General features: G+C 40.8%; 1 protein-coding gene across 7 annotated transcripts in view; it reads left to right on the top strand.

The window, feature by feature from the left end:
- Nucleotides 1-18,764, top strand: part of Klhl32 (kelch like family member 32) — a 250,314-nt gene that overhangs the window by 130,848 nt on the left and 100,702 nt on the right. For all 7 annotated transcript variants that reach the window (XR_002820462.1, XM_004628180.2, XM_023711897.1 and 4 more), the window contains exon 4: nucleotides 10,012-10,119. Coding sequence is in view for 5 of the 7 variants with exons in the window: in XM_004628180.2 (XP_004628237.1) it covers nucleotides 10,012-10,119 (108 nt within the window). In the remaining 2 variants the exon portion in view is untranslated. The remainder of the gene's footprint in view (nucleotides 1-10,011; nucleotides 10,120-18,764) is intronic.

Genomic DNA, 18,764 nt, shown 5'->3' with positions numbered 1-18,764 from the left:
ATCTGTCTGAATATCAAACATCTTAGGCATAACATGGAACAGGTATTTTTCATAAAGTATTGATATGTTGAACTTTAATTCCCTACAGAATATGATTAAAAACATTTAAAAATTAGAATATATTTTAAAAATAGGCATAAAGAATTATATACTTCTTATGTTTACACATAAGTCCAAAAAACTAACCATATCGCCCACAAAATGTTAATGCCAAAGCTACACATAGTTTACCAGGTAACATCATATTTCAGCAAGTCTGAATGCTTAAAAATGTCTACTACATCTTATAACTGAAGATATAGTAGAATTTCTGTTGATCAGTTTTGTAGATTACTGTAGCAACTGAAATATGGTTCTAGCTCATCCTGGGACTACCTAAATAGTGGGGTGACCCAAGAAAACACAGTTTACATACTATGAGTTTGGGACTCAATTTGAGGTATTTATATGTAAAATAAGTAAGGAATTGTGCATCGTACGTAGATAGCTCCTTTGTGGTAGGCTAAAGGGGATGTATTCTTGCAAACTGAATTTTCAATTTGAAAGAGCTGTGGTGGTGTTGGCACGTTACCAATCAAGAGTAAACTGATGACTGTAGCTGAGCATGGCCAAGGCTGTCCTGAAGAGAAAACACTGAACCAAGCAAGAGTCTGTGCTGTGATTCAGTATTTCAAAGCAGAACCTCATCCCAGGCATTGGCAGAATGTTGCAGCTTGAGAGAGGATATTGCCATATGTTCTCCCCACCCCCGAATGTCTAGCTTTGAACTCACTTATGTTTCTGAAATGTTTAGCTTATGATGGGTGCTCTTTCTCTTTGACTGTAATTTTTATATTTCAGTATCTGAAACACCTTGCATGTAGAAATACTTTCTTATATAGTACTGATTCTTTCTGTTTTGATAGTGTAATACAGTCGGACATCATCTGCAGATGAACTTTTGAAGAGCATTTTGGAGATGGCGAGATACCTCAGCAGACTAAGCACCTGCTTTGGCAAGTGCAGGGATCCGAGTTCCATTTCTGTCCTGCATGCTACGCTGGCCCTGTCCCTTGGGTGTGCTGAGCCTGAGACTGAGTCCAGGCATGGTGGTGCACGCCTGTAATGCCAGCACTGGGGAGGCTGAAAACAGGATCACCATGAGTCCGATCTGCCTAGTGAGACCTTGTGCTAAACACACAAAATGGAAAAAAAAAAAAAAAAAAAAGTGAAGAGCATTTTGATGTGTTATTCATTCATCTGAATTTCTTATGTGTACGCAATGCTAGGGACTTGGGCCACCTTGGTGGGTAGGGAGGACATGGTTCAGCTTCACAGAGCCTGCAGTTTGCAAAGTTGGTGCCGAGATACAGCACTATTAGCCTCATTACCTATTTTCCTACCAGAAAAGACTTTGTAGAAGATTTCCTAGGCATCTTAGGCAGCTGGTCCCTTACTGTGCCAAAGGTCGGGTCTGTCTATCTTGCCATGTTGCCATGGCTAAGACACAGTATCTGATACCTGTGGTTTAAAGGAGGTTTATTTAGGCTCACAGTTATCGTTCTTGACCAGCTATCTCTATGGCAGAAAGAACATGGTAAAAACGTATGGGAGAAGAAGGATGTCTTAGTTACTCTTATTGCTGGGACAAATACCTGACATTCCAGCTTAGGGAAGGAAAGGTTTATTTAGCTTACAGTTACTAGAGGTTTCATAGTGTAAAGCAGCCTGGATTACATAGCAAGACCTTGAGCCACTGCTGGCCCACGCTACAGGATCTGAGAGAGAGGCTGGGGCACCACTGTGTCCAGGACGATCTGCTCCATCATCCAAGAGAGGCCTCAAGGCCTAGGGGTGGGTAGGGAGGCACAGGCTGTTACTTGAACCGTTTGTGCTGCTCTGGTCCCACTCCTCAAGCCCCACCCTGGTCCTCTGGCCCCACCCCTTAAGCCATATGCTGTGTGACCACCCCGTGATTTTTGGGGGGACAACTAGATAGAAACCATAACAAAGGATGTTATCATGGTAGCCAAGAATCAGAGAGAGTAAAGAGAAGCTGGAGAGGGAGAAGTGCCCTTTCAGGTCATTGTCCCAGTGATCTGCCTAGCAGACCCCACCTCCTGACAGCAAGTCAGCTATGAACTCATTAGTAGACTAATCCACTAAAAAGCCACCCCCCACCACCACACCCACTCCTGTCCTTCCAAAGATGTGGCCGTGAAGTTTCTGGGAGTCCCCTAAATATGAACTGTAACATTTCACTGCTGGCCTGAAAAGACTCATGTCTAGCTCTTTATGCAAAATGTATTTGTCCGTGTATTGGTTACTTTTCTCTCATTGCTGAGAAAGAATACCCTACAACCAAATTCAGTCTTGGTCCAAACTTTCTTTTGAAGCTCAAGAAAATTATTAACTGTGAGCCCCTGTAAAAATAAAAATAAAACGTTAATCACTGCTGACCTACAGTCACACAAAGTAAACATTCCCATTCCAACAGAGAGAAATAATGTGATGAAAAGAATGGGATCAGGGGCCGGGGAGATGGCTCAGTAGAATAAGCCCTTGCCTGGCATGCACAAGGGCCTGAGTTCAATCCCCAGTTCTGCCAAAAACAAACAGAAGAATGGGATCAATGCAAAATGAAAACCCAGAAGGAAGGCAGGGTGAGTTGTGGCAAGATATAAACTCTCAAGGGCTTGGGAGGTCTCACCCCTGTGTCACTGCAGCTTGTAACTGTCATAGCCTCTGTTTGGTTGGCTCTGCTCACAGTGACTTTTTTCAGCCAAAATTACACATTCCTGTCATGTCCCTCTTTCTAGGTCTCCACTGTACTTTAAGCATCACCTTCTAAGCTTCAGGCACTGCCCTTCTCAACTCCACTGCCGCTGCCGCCGCCTCCTCCTCCTCCTCTTCCTCCTCCTCCTCCCCTTCCTTTTCCCCTCCCCTCTTCCTCCCCCTGTCCCTCCCCCTCCTCCTCCTCCTATGTATTTGGTTGTTGCAGGGTCTCACTGTGGTGATCCTCCTGCTTTCAGCCTCCCCAGCATTGGGATTACAGGTGTGCGCCATTATGCCTGGATTCTGGCTGGCTCAGTTCACCCTGGGGGTGGGGCTGGTGTGGCATGGTCCTTGCACTTACCTAAGCTTGCCTAAGCAGGAGTTTTAATCTGCTGAGCTATCTCTCTGGCCCCTCCAGTGCCACCTTGTGATATCTGAGTGGAAGCCTCCTTGTCCCCAAAACTCTTGCCTTTTGCATACCTGTAAAACCAGCATCGAAAGGATGTTGCCAGGCTCTGCTCCTACCTCAGTCAGTACCTGGGACCTCTTGAATCATGACTATTGTGGCCTCCCAGGGCCTGGACAGCTGAGTGCTGTGAACTAAATCCCAGACAACTAATTCCAAGTAGCCTTTCTAAAGCATGATGACCTGGGGCACTCTTCTTAAAGAGAGATCTTTAACTTTTGTACCTTCAAGCCTATGAAAGGTGGGATCTTGCTGATTGCCAAGATGTCCTCAAGGCATCCTTTCTTAATGCAAAATATCTAACAGCTTTCAAACAATAACCTTTTTAGCAATCACATTGCCTGAGATACCAGCTTTGCAGGCTCATCCTTTCTTGCAGAACTGAAAAACTTAAAAATCACTTATCTCTACCATTTGCTTCTGATTCTCACTGTAGATTTTGCTAAAAGCATCAAGCAGTATCCATGCTACAGATTGCAAGTTGAGGTGCCTTGAAATTTCCTCCAACATTTTGATTAGTCTGCAGCACTTGATCTCAATTTCCCACAAAGTCTCAGGACATGAGCAAAAGGTAGGCAGGTTTTTTTGCCTTGGTGTAACACACATTCCTTTTGGTCCAACTGCCAATGCAGTTCTTGTTCCCAGCTGATACCTCCTGAGTCTGAATTTGACTGTTCACCTTTCTGCCTGCATTTGAGTTTTCTGAACTCTGACCAGAATCTTCCATCAAGCTCTCCTTAAAGTATTCTAGGGCTTTTATGGGCACATCTCGAAAGTTTCAGAACTTCTCCCAAGAACCAGTTCTAAAAGTTTCTAAACCACATGATCAGGTATGGTCATCGCAAAGACCCCACTCCTAGTACCAAAATCTATCTTAGCCACTGTCCTCTCACTGAGACATGATAGCCAACACTTGCAACTTAAGGAAGAGAGGTTTATTTTTATTTACAGTTGCAGTTGGTTGGTTGACTACAAGGCAGAAGCAGCATAGAGGAAAGGTCTAGAAAAGGAAAGCTGCTCATATCAGGCCACCAGGAAGCAGAATGAGGAAGGAGGAGCTGAGGTAGGAAATACTGTGTACCCCTCCAGGTCACATTCCTTCATACCCCACTTCTAACCAAGCCCTAAGGGAAGACCAGGCATGAACTCATCCATGAACTAATTCACTATGTCCCTATGATCCAAGCACCTTCCATACATATCAGGCTTCAAGGTGAAACCCCACATCTAAACCATAACAAGACCTTCCTTACTTTGGTGGTATCTAGTAAAGCTTTTTCCTAATTGAGGCACCTTGTAAATTTGTTAAACAAGACATTGATCTTGATTGAAGAATTATATATTTTACTTTTGACTGAACTGTCTAATCTTAAAGAAATACAAACATTAAGTTCATAACATTAAATTTTTAAGATAATATGATGTGATATTAAAATGGAAGTTCCATGTTTATAGATATGGTGGTTATGATTTTTACAGTGGGATTATTTCATAAGGTAGGGGTATAGGAGTATATGCAAGAGTGAAGTCCTAGAAACAGGTAGAAATCTTGAGTGGATTGTTGTTAGAAAAATGTCTCAAAGAATTGGATGCAGAGAATGGTTGGCTAAAGTTGTTCTTGCTGTACTCCAATTTCAGTTGGATTCAAAGGGAGACATGAAGGAGTAGGACAACCAGGCTGGATTATAATAATAATTTCTACTTATTGAGCATCTATTGTATGCCAGCCACTATGCTTGAGATTAAACATGATTACATGTAAACCTTAAGATAACTCTCCAAGGCTCAGAGGGGTCAACAAATTAGACAGTGGTCATAGGTACAAGGTCAGCCATCTGCAAGACTGGAGGTCATAGAACAAAAATTTGAATCATATGGTTCTGGTTGCACAGTTTGAACTTTAAAGATGAAGCAAAGTTTTAAAAAGGTGGATGTTGAAATATGCTAATACACAAATGATGTACAGGTAGTGTAACAATACAATATTTGTGCAAGTGAGATAAAATTTAGACTCTCTCCACAGCCATATCCTATAATAACTATAGAAACTACTTAATACAGTGGTTTAAAAAGTATCAATTTACTTATGCAAACATATGCAGATACAGATAAACATTGTTTATTAAAAAATTATTTATTTATTTGTGTGGCTGGCGTGGCGTGTGGCATGTGGCACTGGGGATTGAACCGCAGTCCCTGCGCTTGCCTAAGCATGCGCTTTAGCCCACTGAGCTATCTCGCCAGCCCCAGATAGACATTGTTTAAGGAATTGTGTCTTCTCCCATTATTTAAAGAATCATGTTTTTCCTCAGTTTGCTAAGCCATGCTTCAAGTTGAGTGGCTCCTAATTCCACGGTTGAAAATCCCTGTTCTGTGCCCGTATTATCCTGGTTACTTTTGAAAGCCCCAGGAAAACAGATTGGATGAAAATTTTATTTATTTTACAGAGAATAGAAAAATAATAGAGAAGACATTAGCAATGATGCACAACTTAAAAAGACAGAAGATGACAGGTATTCAGCAGTGGTTGTTACATTACACATTGTTGTCTTCAGTGTAGTTGTTCCCATTACAGATACTAGCATGCAAAATTGGCCAAGGCAAAAATTTTAACCATTAACTGCTACCTTCAAAAAAACCATAGAAATTAGTAGCACGATCATCTTAGCTGTCCTGTGTGTATACATGACTTTTCCCCTTCCTTTTTTCTTCTGTCTTTTCTTCTTTGCTCTCATCCCAATTGTTTGTTCCTTACACTCAGTTTCATTATAGCTGTTGTACCTTTCAGACTTTATTTTCTCTTTCAGGTTCTTACAGTAGGGAGACAACATAATGTTTACACATGGGAGTCTGATTGATTTCACTTATGATTATGGTCTCCAGTTACATCCATTTATCTATACAAGCCTCAAGTTTATCTTTCTTTGTAGCTGAGTAATGCTCCATTGTATAAACATACCACGTCTTTTTTCTCCACTCCTCAGTTGAGGGGCATTTTGGTTGAGGAAAGCAGATTTTTAAAACTCTGTCATGGAGTCAGTTTTGTTTGCTATAACCTTTGCTCTCAGGAAGAACATTTTGTTGACTCAGATAATTCTCCTGCAGCTGAAGTCATTTCTGTTCTGCTCTCCGTGTTGGATAAAGTGTACATATATACATTCATATACATACAAACGAAAAGCCAGATTAAAAAAGGAAATGCTGTATTTGTAACAACATGGATGAACCAAGAGGATGTTAAGCCAGATACAGAAATACAACCACCAAATAATCCCACTCATGCTTGCAATCTATCACACTCAAATTTAGATGCAGAGGGCAAAATGGCCCTTGCTGGGACCTGGGGGAGAAAGAAGAATAGGAATTGAATTTGAAGTGTGGCTTAGCAAACTGGGGAAAAACATGATTCTTTAAATAATGGGAGAAGACACAGTTCCTTAGAATGGCCCTTGCTGGGGCCTAGGGAGAGCAGCTGGCCACCATATCAGGTGTAATTATGATGCGAAGAACTGAACAAAGAAATTAGTATAGGGAGTATTAAAAATGTAACCTCTGGGGGCCGGGGAGATGGCTCAGTGGAATAAGTGCTTCCCTGGCAAGCGCAAAGGCCTGAGTTCAATCCCCGGTTCCACCAAAAAACCCCTCAAAAATGTAGCCTCCGTATAATAAAAAAAAGACATTGAAAATGACTGAAATTTCCTTGAGTTTCTTTTCAGAATGGTTAGAAGAAATGTAGAAACAAGTGCACAGTTACACAAATCAAAGGAGTGTTTAGAGGTTGAAACTTCTACTTTTTTTACTTTGAAAATTTAAACTGTCCTCTCCGTGTGCACAGGCAGGACCCATTCATTGCTAAGTCAGTTTGCTGTCCGCACTTTCAAATCTATCGCCACACTTGATTTCCAGGGAGTACATGACAGATACTTAATTTCATGTCATTGTTATTATAAAATGTAACTTTTGCTAAGAGCCTCCCACATAGCAGACGCTAAACTCAATATGTATACTATCATAAAATCCTCAAAAAAGGTATAAAGTGTGTATAATTCTAGCCCCATTTTGCAGCCAGGAGAGCTAATTCAGAGAAGTAAGGGCTTGGCTGGGGTCACTCTCCAGTATTTTAACCCAAATCTACTTAGCTGTAAGTTTGGTTATACTGGGGATTATGTGACTGCAAGTCCAAAGATTTCTCTTCGCATGTTTATTGTTATAAAATTGACAAAATTATGTATATATTTCAAGCTTGAGGTTTTCATATGTGTCTATGTTATGAAATAATCAAAGGCAAATTCACATATTCTTCACCACATATAATTACTACTTTCTTTTCCTTTTTCCCTTTAAGTATACAAAACAGTATTGGTCACATTGCTGTACATGAGGCCTCCAGAGCTTTTGCATTCTGTATAACCTGAGCGATGCTTTTTGTACTCTGTGACTGGGCATCTCCCCATTTCTTTCTCCCCTAGGCCCCAGCAAGGGCCATTTTGCCCTCTGCATCTGAGTATGACTGTGATAGATTGCAAGCATGAGTGGGATTATTCGGTAGTTGTATTTCTGTGTCTGGCTTAACATCCCCTTGGTTCATCCATGTTGTTACAAATACAACATTTCCTTTTTTAATCTGGGTTGAATGATTTTTCATTTATATGCATATGAACGTATATGTGTACACTTTATCCACAGTTTCTTTATCTTCACATCTGACGAATATTTGCGCTACTTCTTTATCTTGATTACTACAGTGCTGCGGTGAGCATGAGTGTGGATCTGTCTTTGGGATGCTGATTTCATTTCATTTATATATAAATGAATCCTCCATTGTCTGTGAATATGTTCCAAGACCCCTTGTATATGCCTACTATGTAGAAGTACCAAACCCTGTATACTATATTTTGTCTTTTATGTATATAATTGTGATAAAAGCTTAGTTTATAAATTTGTTGCAGTAGATTAACAATAATAAAATAAAACAATTATAAAGCTTTAACAAAAGTAATAACGCGATCTCTCAGTCAATCTTCCTGTACTAGGCTCGCCCTTGTGTGGACTCTCCAGTTTGTGTGTTGGAAGGAAGACAGGTGAATGACAAAGGAATGATGACAGTAAGGTTAGGCCACTAGGCAAGATTTACCTGAACACAACCATTTGTAATGTCATGAGTTGATCTGATGACTGAAATGACTTGCAAGTGACAAGGGACAAATGAGTACAGTAGAATATACATCGGGGATACACTGAAAAAAGGGGTGATTCATGCGCCCACAGAGTGGGCAGTGGTGAGATTTTATCAGGCTCCTTATAACAGCGCACAATTTAAAGCTTACTGGAGGGCCAGGGAGATGGCTCAGTGGAATAAGCGCTTCCCTGGCAAGCACAAGGGCCTGAGTTCAATCCCTGGTTCTGCAAGGATAAATAAATAAATAAATAAATAAATAAATAAATAAATAAATAAATCTTACTGGATCTGGGTGTGGTGGCACATGCCCAGAATCCCAGCACTCTGGAGATTGAGGCTGGAGCATCTCTGTGAGTAACTGCATACCCAGACCCTGGCTCTAAATAAATAAATAAAATTTAGAAGTTATTGGTTTCTGTAATTTCCCATGTAGCATTTTTATATTATATTTGCTACTGTAATGGCAGCAGCAGAGAGTAAAGCTACGGATGAGAGCGTGTGATATGTATCCAGAGGTGGGATCGCTGGATCCCAGAGGCCAAGAAGCCAGGAAATGCACTGCTGCTCTTCGTGTCCCGTTCGCCAGGATGTCTAAGATTGCAGTAGGTAGCAGTGAGACCCTGGAGTGGAGGAGAAGAGTTTAGTGAGCCTACCTACTTGCCTCAAATGAGATTCGGAGTGGGAGGAACGTGGTACTGTGGACGTTGTTGCCGTAACTGTTTAGGTGTCAAAGTCATTTGCAGCAGCTTGTGTGAATGCAGCTTTGTAGGAGCATTTCAAAAATCAAAATCCATCTGTAATTTATAAAACTCTTTCCTGGTCTTCTGGGACATCATCTTACCTCCTTGGTTTTTAAATTTTTTTTCAATAAAAATCTTTTATTGTCTCATTAAAATATCACAGATTGGCTTTACAATCCAGAGGCTTGTTTCTGTGGCTGGATTCTTAGATCTTACTCATCTCACTGTTGGATGTTTTCAGAAACATAGATACCATCCAAAAATTTTCTGGCATCCTTGTTTTTGACTGCTGTGGCTCGCTGAATCAAGGCAGTTGAATTGGAAACAAGCTCAATGTCATTTCCTTCAGGGATTTGCTCATCTTTCTGGGCTTGAGATACTGAGCAAGCAACACCTGCCCTCATACAAACTCAGCGAATGTATTTTTCACGCAAGAAATTCCAGATTTTGATAAGAGACCCATTCTCCTGAATAATGACATTGATGGGGAAGTGAGCACACACAGACCTCATCTTGTAATGGAACCACAGTGTGACCCCCTTGATCCTGTTCTGTACGTGGCTACAGATCCTGTGGACGGTCACCAGCTCCTTCCTGTTTCCCACCATTTGTCTACCCAGAGCCTCTTTGTTTTTCTTCCCAATGAGACTGAGTCCCACATTGATGTGGTCGAAGTCCTTCTGCAGGGTTTCTCTGGGGCCCTTCACAATAACTGTGTCCTTTCAGAGTGATATCAACATTTTCTGGAATGTCGACAGTCTGAGTGCTAAGAATGGTCTTCGTTCTTGCAGGAGATGTGGCAAAGAGAGAATGTCTCACCTCCTTGTTTTCTAAGTTCCTTTATTCAGTCTGTCTTTCTTCTCCTGCCTCAGGCAATGTTCAGCCTTTGCATGGTGGAAAGTGGAGCCGATGAGGTGAATTTGCATGGAGTGACAAGCCTTGGTCTGAAGCAGGCTCTGGAGTTCGCCTACACAGGACAGGTATGGCAGCCAGTGTGACCCAAAAGGCTTTACATTTTAACTGTGCCAAAACAGAGAGGATTATCCTGGACATAGGAGATTTAGTTATTTTTCTTACCACTCATTTTAGTGTTTAAAAAATTTCACATCTATTTAATTTTACAACTAAAGTGGTGCCAAGGTAAGTAATCTGTTTTCTAATAGGATCCAGTAAACCTAGTGAGTTAATCTTAGCCCCACACTCATGAGTGTACTTTTTATATTATCCCCAAGAGAAGAGTCTGGGTGCTTGCTTGGGTCCTCATTGCTGCCTCCTAAGCTCACTCAGTCATGGCTTTATTATCCTGAACACAAAGCTGAGTCATGGTTGGGGGCATAGCTCAGTGGCACAGCACTTGCCTAGCCTGCTCTAGGCCCTGGATTTTATCCTCAACATTTCAAAATAACAAAACACAAATTAAAAAAAGAACCTAAGAGCAAAACAATTTTAAAGTCTCAAGAAACTGCTCGGCATCTTTGCACCCTGTTGTCTTGTCTCCGTGTTGCTGTCTAAGGCCCTTAGACTAGAATGTGACAGTGGGAAATCCTAATTATTTAGAGAACTGAAATTGTTACAGGACTAACAAGGAGCTCTAGAGGACATCCATTTATGCTTGGTAATCTCTGTAGTTAATCAGTCCAGGCTCAGACTGGCTATCTGTCTTCTTGCAGGATGTTGTCTTTTGACTCCCTTTCATCTAACTTAAGTGTCTTCTATGGTAAAAGAAGCTGTGCTCCTGACACATGAACATACTGGTGAAATTGGCGAGCAGGTCATAGTTCCATGTCCTCATTGGGGTGGGGATTATGACAGAAGCAGGGTAGAAAACACAGCGGGGGAAGGCAGAATGGAACCACCAGTGTGAAACATCACAGAGAACATGGGATTTGAGTCACAATTATGTGCGGCTTCGCTTCTCTCTGAATTTTCTCTAGAAATTTATGAAAAGGTATGATACTGGCACTGTTTGTTTTCTGGAGTTAGTAGAGTTTCAGATATATATAATACAGTTGAAGTAACTCTAGAAGGAAAATAGCTAAGAAAGAGAATAAAGCCATGGATCATTGGAAGAAGATACAAGGAGAAAGCGACAACAAATACAGCATCAGTTTAGCCAGATTTCATGCCTCGGAATATTAAGACTGGCAGATCTTGTTCACCAACTTGCCAAACATTTCATAGTAAAATGAGTTGCCAAACAAATTCCCAATGTATTTCCTAAATAACTTTATTTACAGATATAAAGATATATAACATCTCTGAATTGTCCCTCATGCGTATTTCTCTTCATACCTGAACAGCAGTCCATTCCATCTGCCCATCTTGAAATGAGATTGACAGCCCATAGCCCATACTCCTCTAGTGTGCAATGGGAATGAAATAGAAAACATTCTTTTTTGATAAAACTACTTAAGTAGTTTCTGTTCTTAGCTACATCAACAACTATATGATTTAAGCTTAGAGACTGTAGGTTGTGTGACATATTTAAAATATTCATAAACACATGACAAAATGGCTCTATTTACCTAAAACAGGTAAATAGAGGCTGCCTGATTGCTTATCTTTTTGTTTTGTTTTGTTTTGTTTTGTTTTATTTTATATATTTGGTAAAGGGTATCACTATGCAGCTTGGACTCATAGTGATCCTCCTGTTTTCAGCTTCCCCAGCCCTGGGATTACAGGCATGTGCCACCACGCCTGATCTTGGCAGCTCAGCTCACCCTGAGGCAGGGCTGGTGCAGCATGGGGTGCTGAGGATAAAATCCTGGTCCCTGCACTTGTCTAAGCAGGTGCTTTTTCAAAATTTTAAAGACTATAAAGAATAAAAACAATGTAGGATTTATGTACTACCAATTCCTATTGATTTATTGAAAAGAACAGCTACAGCTGATCGCTTATCTTGATTGTTTTATTGTTTCCTTCAGAATGAATCTGTCATCTGTTTACCTACCTACCTATCCTAGGTCATAAAGGATTTCTGATACATGAACTGAAAATAGTGGAAACTCTTCTGACTTTCAGAAGAGTAAAAAAATTGCTTCAGAAGAGGGAAAGAGTTGGAGTTTTTAGGGAAGTCATAGTGCATTACCTAGCTTCCCATTTGCACCTTTCACTTTGATGAGAAAAAGTAAGGGTGACACCTAGAGCTGTGTTTATTCTGTGTGGAGGCCACTGACCCATTGGTGACTGTGCTGAGCTTGCAGTTGTTGAAATTGTTTCCCTACAGGGCAAGAAGATGGGATGGCATCAGATGGAGCACTTTCTAAAATGCCGAGATACATTACTAGGCACCTGAGATGGGAGTTTAATTTAATTTTAAAAATAGTTCCAAGAAGTGTGGTGACCCCATTTGAAAGCACCAAGGTCAGGGTGGCGCAGTGACTTAACTGAGGTGGATCTCAGGGTATTTTTACCCAGTCACTGAACCCCCCTCCTCCCAAGTTCAAGCCTAGTGTCTTTTTCTTGAACGTCCAATTTAATTAAAAGAAGTTAAGTTGTATTGGTTGTATTTGTTGAAGGAGACACAGAAGTGTTTGGAGAGTTGGGACAATGACTGGGTTGATGGTTTTCTTACCTGAGAGCTGTGTCTTCTACCCTTGGTTTACAAGGGCTTGGAGTTGCTCTGCTTGTACACTTTCTTTACAGTCATGCTGCTTCAGGTTTCAAGATTAGACAGTCTTTTTTAGACAACATCCAAGTTTAGTTTCTTAAAGATCAAAAGAACCTAATAATACATCTATTTTCCCTTTGAGTGTGGGACATAGATGGAAAAACAGCGCTATTGTAGCACACTAGGCAAGTGTGAGTAACTGCTTTCTCTTACTATGGAGTTGAAAAGAATATTAATCGAAGATTTCAGAATATGGAAGGATGAATGAAAACACCATTTTTCAGTAGGTTAATTATTATTTTCTACTGTGAACATTTTTGCTAGATGTGATAGTCCTTAGGCATGACATATACATAGATTGGTAAAAGTACAGAGTTAACATTGAATTTATCTACCTAAAGATATTTCTACTGACAGTTGATTATATGTTTAGTCAGCTGTAGTAAGCATAGCATAGAATGTAAGTATTTTAAGGATCTCAAAAGTCACTGCTGTCATGGAGAGAAGTTAGAAGGGTAGAGTGGGAGTGCTGAATGAATACTGGCAAATGTAATGATGTATGCACGTCCTACACAGAGTTTTAAAGTATAGCCTTGGGGCTGGTGAGATGGCTCAGTGGTCTAAAGCACCTACTTAGAACAAGCTTAGCAAAACACATGGACCGCGGTTCAATCCCCCAGCACCACATGCCAGCCGCCCCACCCCCAGGCGGGCTGACTGGCCACACACACAAATAAATTTAAAAAAAAAAAAAAAAAAAAGTATAGCCTTGTTAAAATTGCCCCAAAGATTTAATCCAGGGAAACTCAAAGGTAGATATTTCCCCTAATAGTAACGCATCCTCTGAGAAGCATGTGCTTTTCCCCTCAAGTATCAAGCATCTTTGCACTCACTGGAGACAGGCTTTCTATCTGGGTGCATCCTGCTCTTAGTGTTGCTCGAGCAGAGCTCAGAGGGCATTGCAGCCCTCGAGAGTGTCCTTGCATGGCCACAGACAGTAGCTGCAGGTATAGTAGAACCAGTGTTGGAGGAAAAGAGAGCTAGGCTCTCCTTGCTCAGGTGGCTGGGTCGGAAGGAAATGGTGTGATGTAAACTCACCTGGCAGATCTACATCAGGGAGTGAACAGTGAATCGAAGGAAATAAACATCACTCACCCTGGTGGGCAGGCGCTGATGCCATGGCCTTCTCCATGTTCCTCAGTTCCTTGTGCTTCAGCCCAGTCCAGGATAGAAGTAGAGACATGAGAAAGAAGAGGAGAAAACAAACAGACAAACTCTGACAGAGATGTTACCTGGGATAAGGCCTCTCAGTCTACAGTATAGAAAAGGTCAGTCACTCAGGATCAAGTGAACATTGCTTGCTTCAACCCAGACAGCCAACGAGAAAGACGAGACAGGCCTTTTAATAAAGAGAAAGCCCTATTTCGAAGGTAGAAAGACTTACAATGCCATGGAATTTTGAGTAACCAAGTAAAAAACAGAAGCAAATGGAACTGGAAAGTATAGTATGGTTTATTATTTAGCACTTTGGATAGGATGATGTCAAGAAACATGGACTATATGCTGTGCACTGTGATAAATAACCTTTCCTGTGGTGGAGCAAACTGTGAACCTTATTCTTACTTTCTGGGGAACTATCCTCCTTTCCTTTGCCTTGGAGCCTGAAGATAAAAAGAGACATTGTGGGGGCTGGGAGATAGCTCAGTGGTCTAAGCATCTGCCTGGCAAGCACATGGATCTGAATTCAGTCCCCCATACTGCATGTGGTGCTGCTCCGGCCCCAGAACTGAGCATGGTGTCATACGTAGTGGTGCACTCCTGTCATCCCAGCAGTAGGGAGGCTGAGACAGGAGGCTCACTGTGAGTCTGAACTGCATAGTGAGACCCCAGAATTTCAAAAGAGAGACATTGTACATCAAATGATAGCACCATATGTACTCTCCTTTAAAATTCCCCACTTTCGGCCAGGGAGTTAGCTCAGTAGAATAAGTGCTTGCCTGGCAAGCGCAGGGGCCTGAGTTCAATCCCCGGTTCCACAAAAAAAAAAAAAAAAAGTATTTTGGGCTGGGGTGATGGCTCAGGAGAATAAGTGCTTCCATGGCAAATGCAACGGCCTCAGTTCAATCCCCGGTTCCGAAAAAAAAAAAAATAAGCAAAAAACAAACAAAAAAAAAATTAAAAAAAAGGGGCTGGTGAGATGGCTCAGTGGTCTAAAGCACCTACTTAGAACAAGCTTAGCAAAGCACAGAGACCTCGGTTCAATCCCCCAGCACCACATGCCAGCCAGCCCTGCCCCCTGGTGGGCTGAGCTGGCCACACACACAGACACAGACACACACACAGACACACACACAGACACACACACATAAATAAATAAATAAAATTTAAAAAAAAAACAAAAAAAAAATAAAATTCCCCACTTTCAGATGCTATTAACTTTTTAACCTTGAATCAGCATCTGAAGAAGATAAATTCTCTGGTATCTAAGTTTCCTCCCCCCCCCCTTTTTTTGTGCGTGTGTGGGGAATATCTCCAGCCCTTAGCTTCTTGATGTCATAGAACAATCCATCTCTTGGGAATACCCATCCTCGCTACCCTTCTGTGGTCCAGAACATGCTTTGGTATGATCTCCACAATGAAAACAGTATGTCATTGTCACTGGTCGTAACTGAAAGCTTTTTTGGAAGTCTAGAAAAGCCTGCTAAGTGAGAAGCAAAATTCTCACACATTAAATTTTTTCTTCTGATTTTCATTTGGATCCCTGCTGAATTCATATGACATATGTCTATATCTCTGTCTGTCTGTCTGTCTGTCTGTCTATCTATTTATCTATCTATCTATCTATCTATCATGTCTCACTGACCTGGTGTACACTGTAGCATTATGTTCTGATTATGGGAATTCTTTTCCACAATACAATGCTTTTCTCTGGAGACCCGAGTGTCATCAGGGTACAAAGTGATAAAAATCTTATTAGAACTATTTTCCTATGGACCATCCTTTTAAGGCTAAATATGTCATTTTATATGGAAAGAATTTTTTTTTTATCAGATTTACTTACAGACAACCTGGTTGAGCTCAACGCTAGTGCATGGCACAAATCTGAAAGTAGCTTTTCTGAAATGCTTCTCTTGGGAGCAGTGGTAAGACTATCCAGTGGTTAAAATATTTTAACATCGGAATCTTTTCTTCACCTTCCAGTCCCTACAGAAGCCTGGTGAGCAAAAGGCCCCAGGCTACCTCCAGTGTGAAATTCACTTTCTATGAACGAATATGTTTAAGTTTATAGAATATGTTCCTTTTTCTCTCATTTCGGTTTCTTTCATAGTTCCATTGCATTTCATTTTGGAATTCATAATGTATAGTTGAGATTTTTCCTTTGCGAGGGTAGATGATAGTTCTGTTCTGAAATATTTCTAAACTGAAGCCATCATAACTGTGATTCTTCCTGCTCCTTGGACGCCTTAAGTGTTGGCTCTGCTCCGAATGGTAGAGGCGCTGCTCCTTCCTTTCAGTGTCCCCCAGATCACCGCTAGTGGAGGGAGCGTGATCAGCTCTTCAGTTTTCTTAAGAAGATGTAAGCTAAGTGATACATTTTTAGACTGCATGAATCTTTTCCTTCATTTTGGAAAAAAAGAATGATTGTGTTCTAGTCTCATTCTGTGTGCCAGGTAGCTCTTATCAAAAGTTTGCTTAGGAAAAATTGTGTATAGAAAGGATTCCCTGGGCCCGGGGAGATAGCTCAGTAGAATAAGTGCTTGCCTTCAAGTGCAGGATACTGAGTTTAATCCCTGGTACCACAAAAAAAAAAAAAAAAAAAAAGTATTCGCAAGGCGATCTCCATCTGGTTTGGTGGTGTTCACCCTGTTATCAAGACTTAAGCTGATAGACCATCTTTATTATTCTGAAATGAAATTTATATAAAAATTTATATATACATCACATAATTTGTGTATATATTATGTGATATATTTATATAATACATAAAATTTGATACATGGGTTACTCTAAACATCAGTAATGTCATGATCATATAGAAACAAAGGGAAATAAATACACATTTAAAATTACATACATTCGTATGCATGTGCGCATGCGCGCGCGCGCACACACACACACACACACACACACACACACACATTGGGGCTCCACTTTGCTAACAGGATGTGGTGAAATAGTCACCCGCCCATAGCTATATGTAGAAGCCATGAATGTGGACTGCGACAGGTATCTGTAGGGGCTGACTGATGCATGAGGATTGTGCTGACAGCTCAGGTGCCACACAGGTATACAGCAGGCTGTATGACTTTCTGCATTACTGAACAACTCTTTTATTTTAAAATGTATTTAGGACAGGGTCTACAGACTCTTACTACATAGATCGGATTCATAGTTACCCTCCTGTGTTCAGCGGCCCAAGCGCTGGGATTATAGGTGAGCGCCACCACGCCCAGTCTCAGTCGTGTCTCAGTGCACCCTGGGGCGGGGCTGGCACTACATGCCAGGGATTGAATCCAGGCTGTTGCTCCTGCCTAAGCAGGCACTTTAGTCCGCTGAGCTATCTGGCCGGCCCCACTGAACAACTCTTAATATAGCTCCTTGCACAATTGCAAACTGAGCAACATAGAAGTCTTCTGCCAGCTTTTCCATCAACATTTGTAAGTTTTCTCTTTTTCTTTGGAAAATACGGTGTAACTTAACACAGGAGATCCATAAAAACTGGGTTTATGTAGAAAACAGAATTAAGTCTTAGGTTTTTAAAAATTTTTATTAGTACGTGTTTCCAGTCCATAATGGTTACCCTGGTTGTGCAGAGTGGGCATGCGTGCGAAGGCTTCCTAATTCTTTTTGTTAATTGTCTTCCCTTCCCCACTCCTTCCGTCGTTTGCTCGCCTTCACTGTTGTGCGAAGTCTGTCTCCTTTTCAGATAACACTTACTTAGCTCTACAGCTTACTTATATTTTGGGTTTCTCATGTAAGGGAAATCTCATGATGTTTAACCTTGTGTGTCTGATTCATTTCACTTAACATTATGGTTTTAAGGTGTGTCCTTTGCCTACAAATGATTCAAATATATTCTTCTTCATAGCAGAGTAGTACTGCATTGTGTAGAAATACTGTATTTTGTTCATTGAGTCTGTTGATCGGCATATGGCTCCTTGAAAGAGTTCTTAGGAATTGTGCTGCTATAAATATGGGGATGCATGTGTCGCTGTTATTTGATGTCTTTAACTCTTTCAAGAAGATACTTAGAAGGGAAATCAATGGATCAAATGGAATTTCTAGTTTTATTTTTTTGACAAATCTCCACACTGATTTCCATAGTGATTATAGTAAATTCCGTTCCTACCAACTTGTAAAAGAGCTCCATTTTCACTGCAGACTAGCTGGCATTGGTTATTGTCTGATTTGCTGGTGAGAGATATTCTTTCTGGAGTAAGGTGAGTCTCAGTGTTGTTTTAATTTTCATTTCTTTAACAGCTAAGAATGTTCAATATTTTTTCATGTATTTATTAGTCATTTGTCCTTCTCTGAGATATGTCTGTTTACTTCAGTGACCCATTTGTTGACTGGGTCTAATTATTTTGAGTTCTTTATCTATTCTAGGTGTTTGTTTACTACCCAAGAAATAGCTGTCAAACACTGTTTCCCATTTTGTAGGTTTTCTTGCCTTGTTTCTTTTAATTGTACAGAAGATTTTTAATTTAATATGACTCCATTTGTTGATTCTTGATGTTATTTCTTGAGCAGTTGGTATAGTGTTCAAAAAGTCATTGCCTATGCCTGTATCTTCTAAAATTACCTATTTTATCTTCTATCTTTTAACAGTTAGGTATTTGATCCATTTTGATTATAGTTTAATACATACTGAGGAATATGAGTCTAGATTCAGTCTTCTTCCTGTGTATGTCCAGTTTTTCCAGCACCGTTTGTTAAGTAGACCACCTTTGCTCCAGCATGATTTTTGGTCCCTCTGTCAAATATCAGATGGCTGAATGTTTCTGGGGCTTAAAA

Source organism: Octodon degus, unplaced genomic scaffold (genome assembly GCF_000260255.1).
Source record: "Octodon degus isolate 3935 unplaced genomic scaffold, OctDeg1.0 scaffold00022, whole genome shotgun sequence".
Classification (NCBI taxonomy): Eukaryota; Metazoa; Chordata; class Mammalia; order Rodentia; family Octodontidae; genus Octodon; species Octodon degus.
This window is presented reverse-complemented; position numbering and strand designations above follow the sequence as displayed.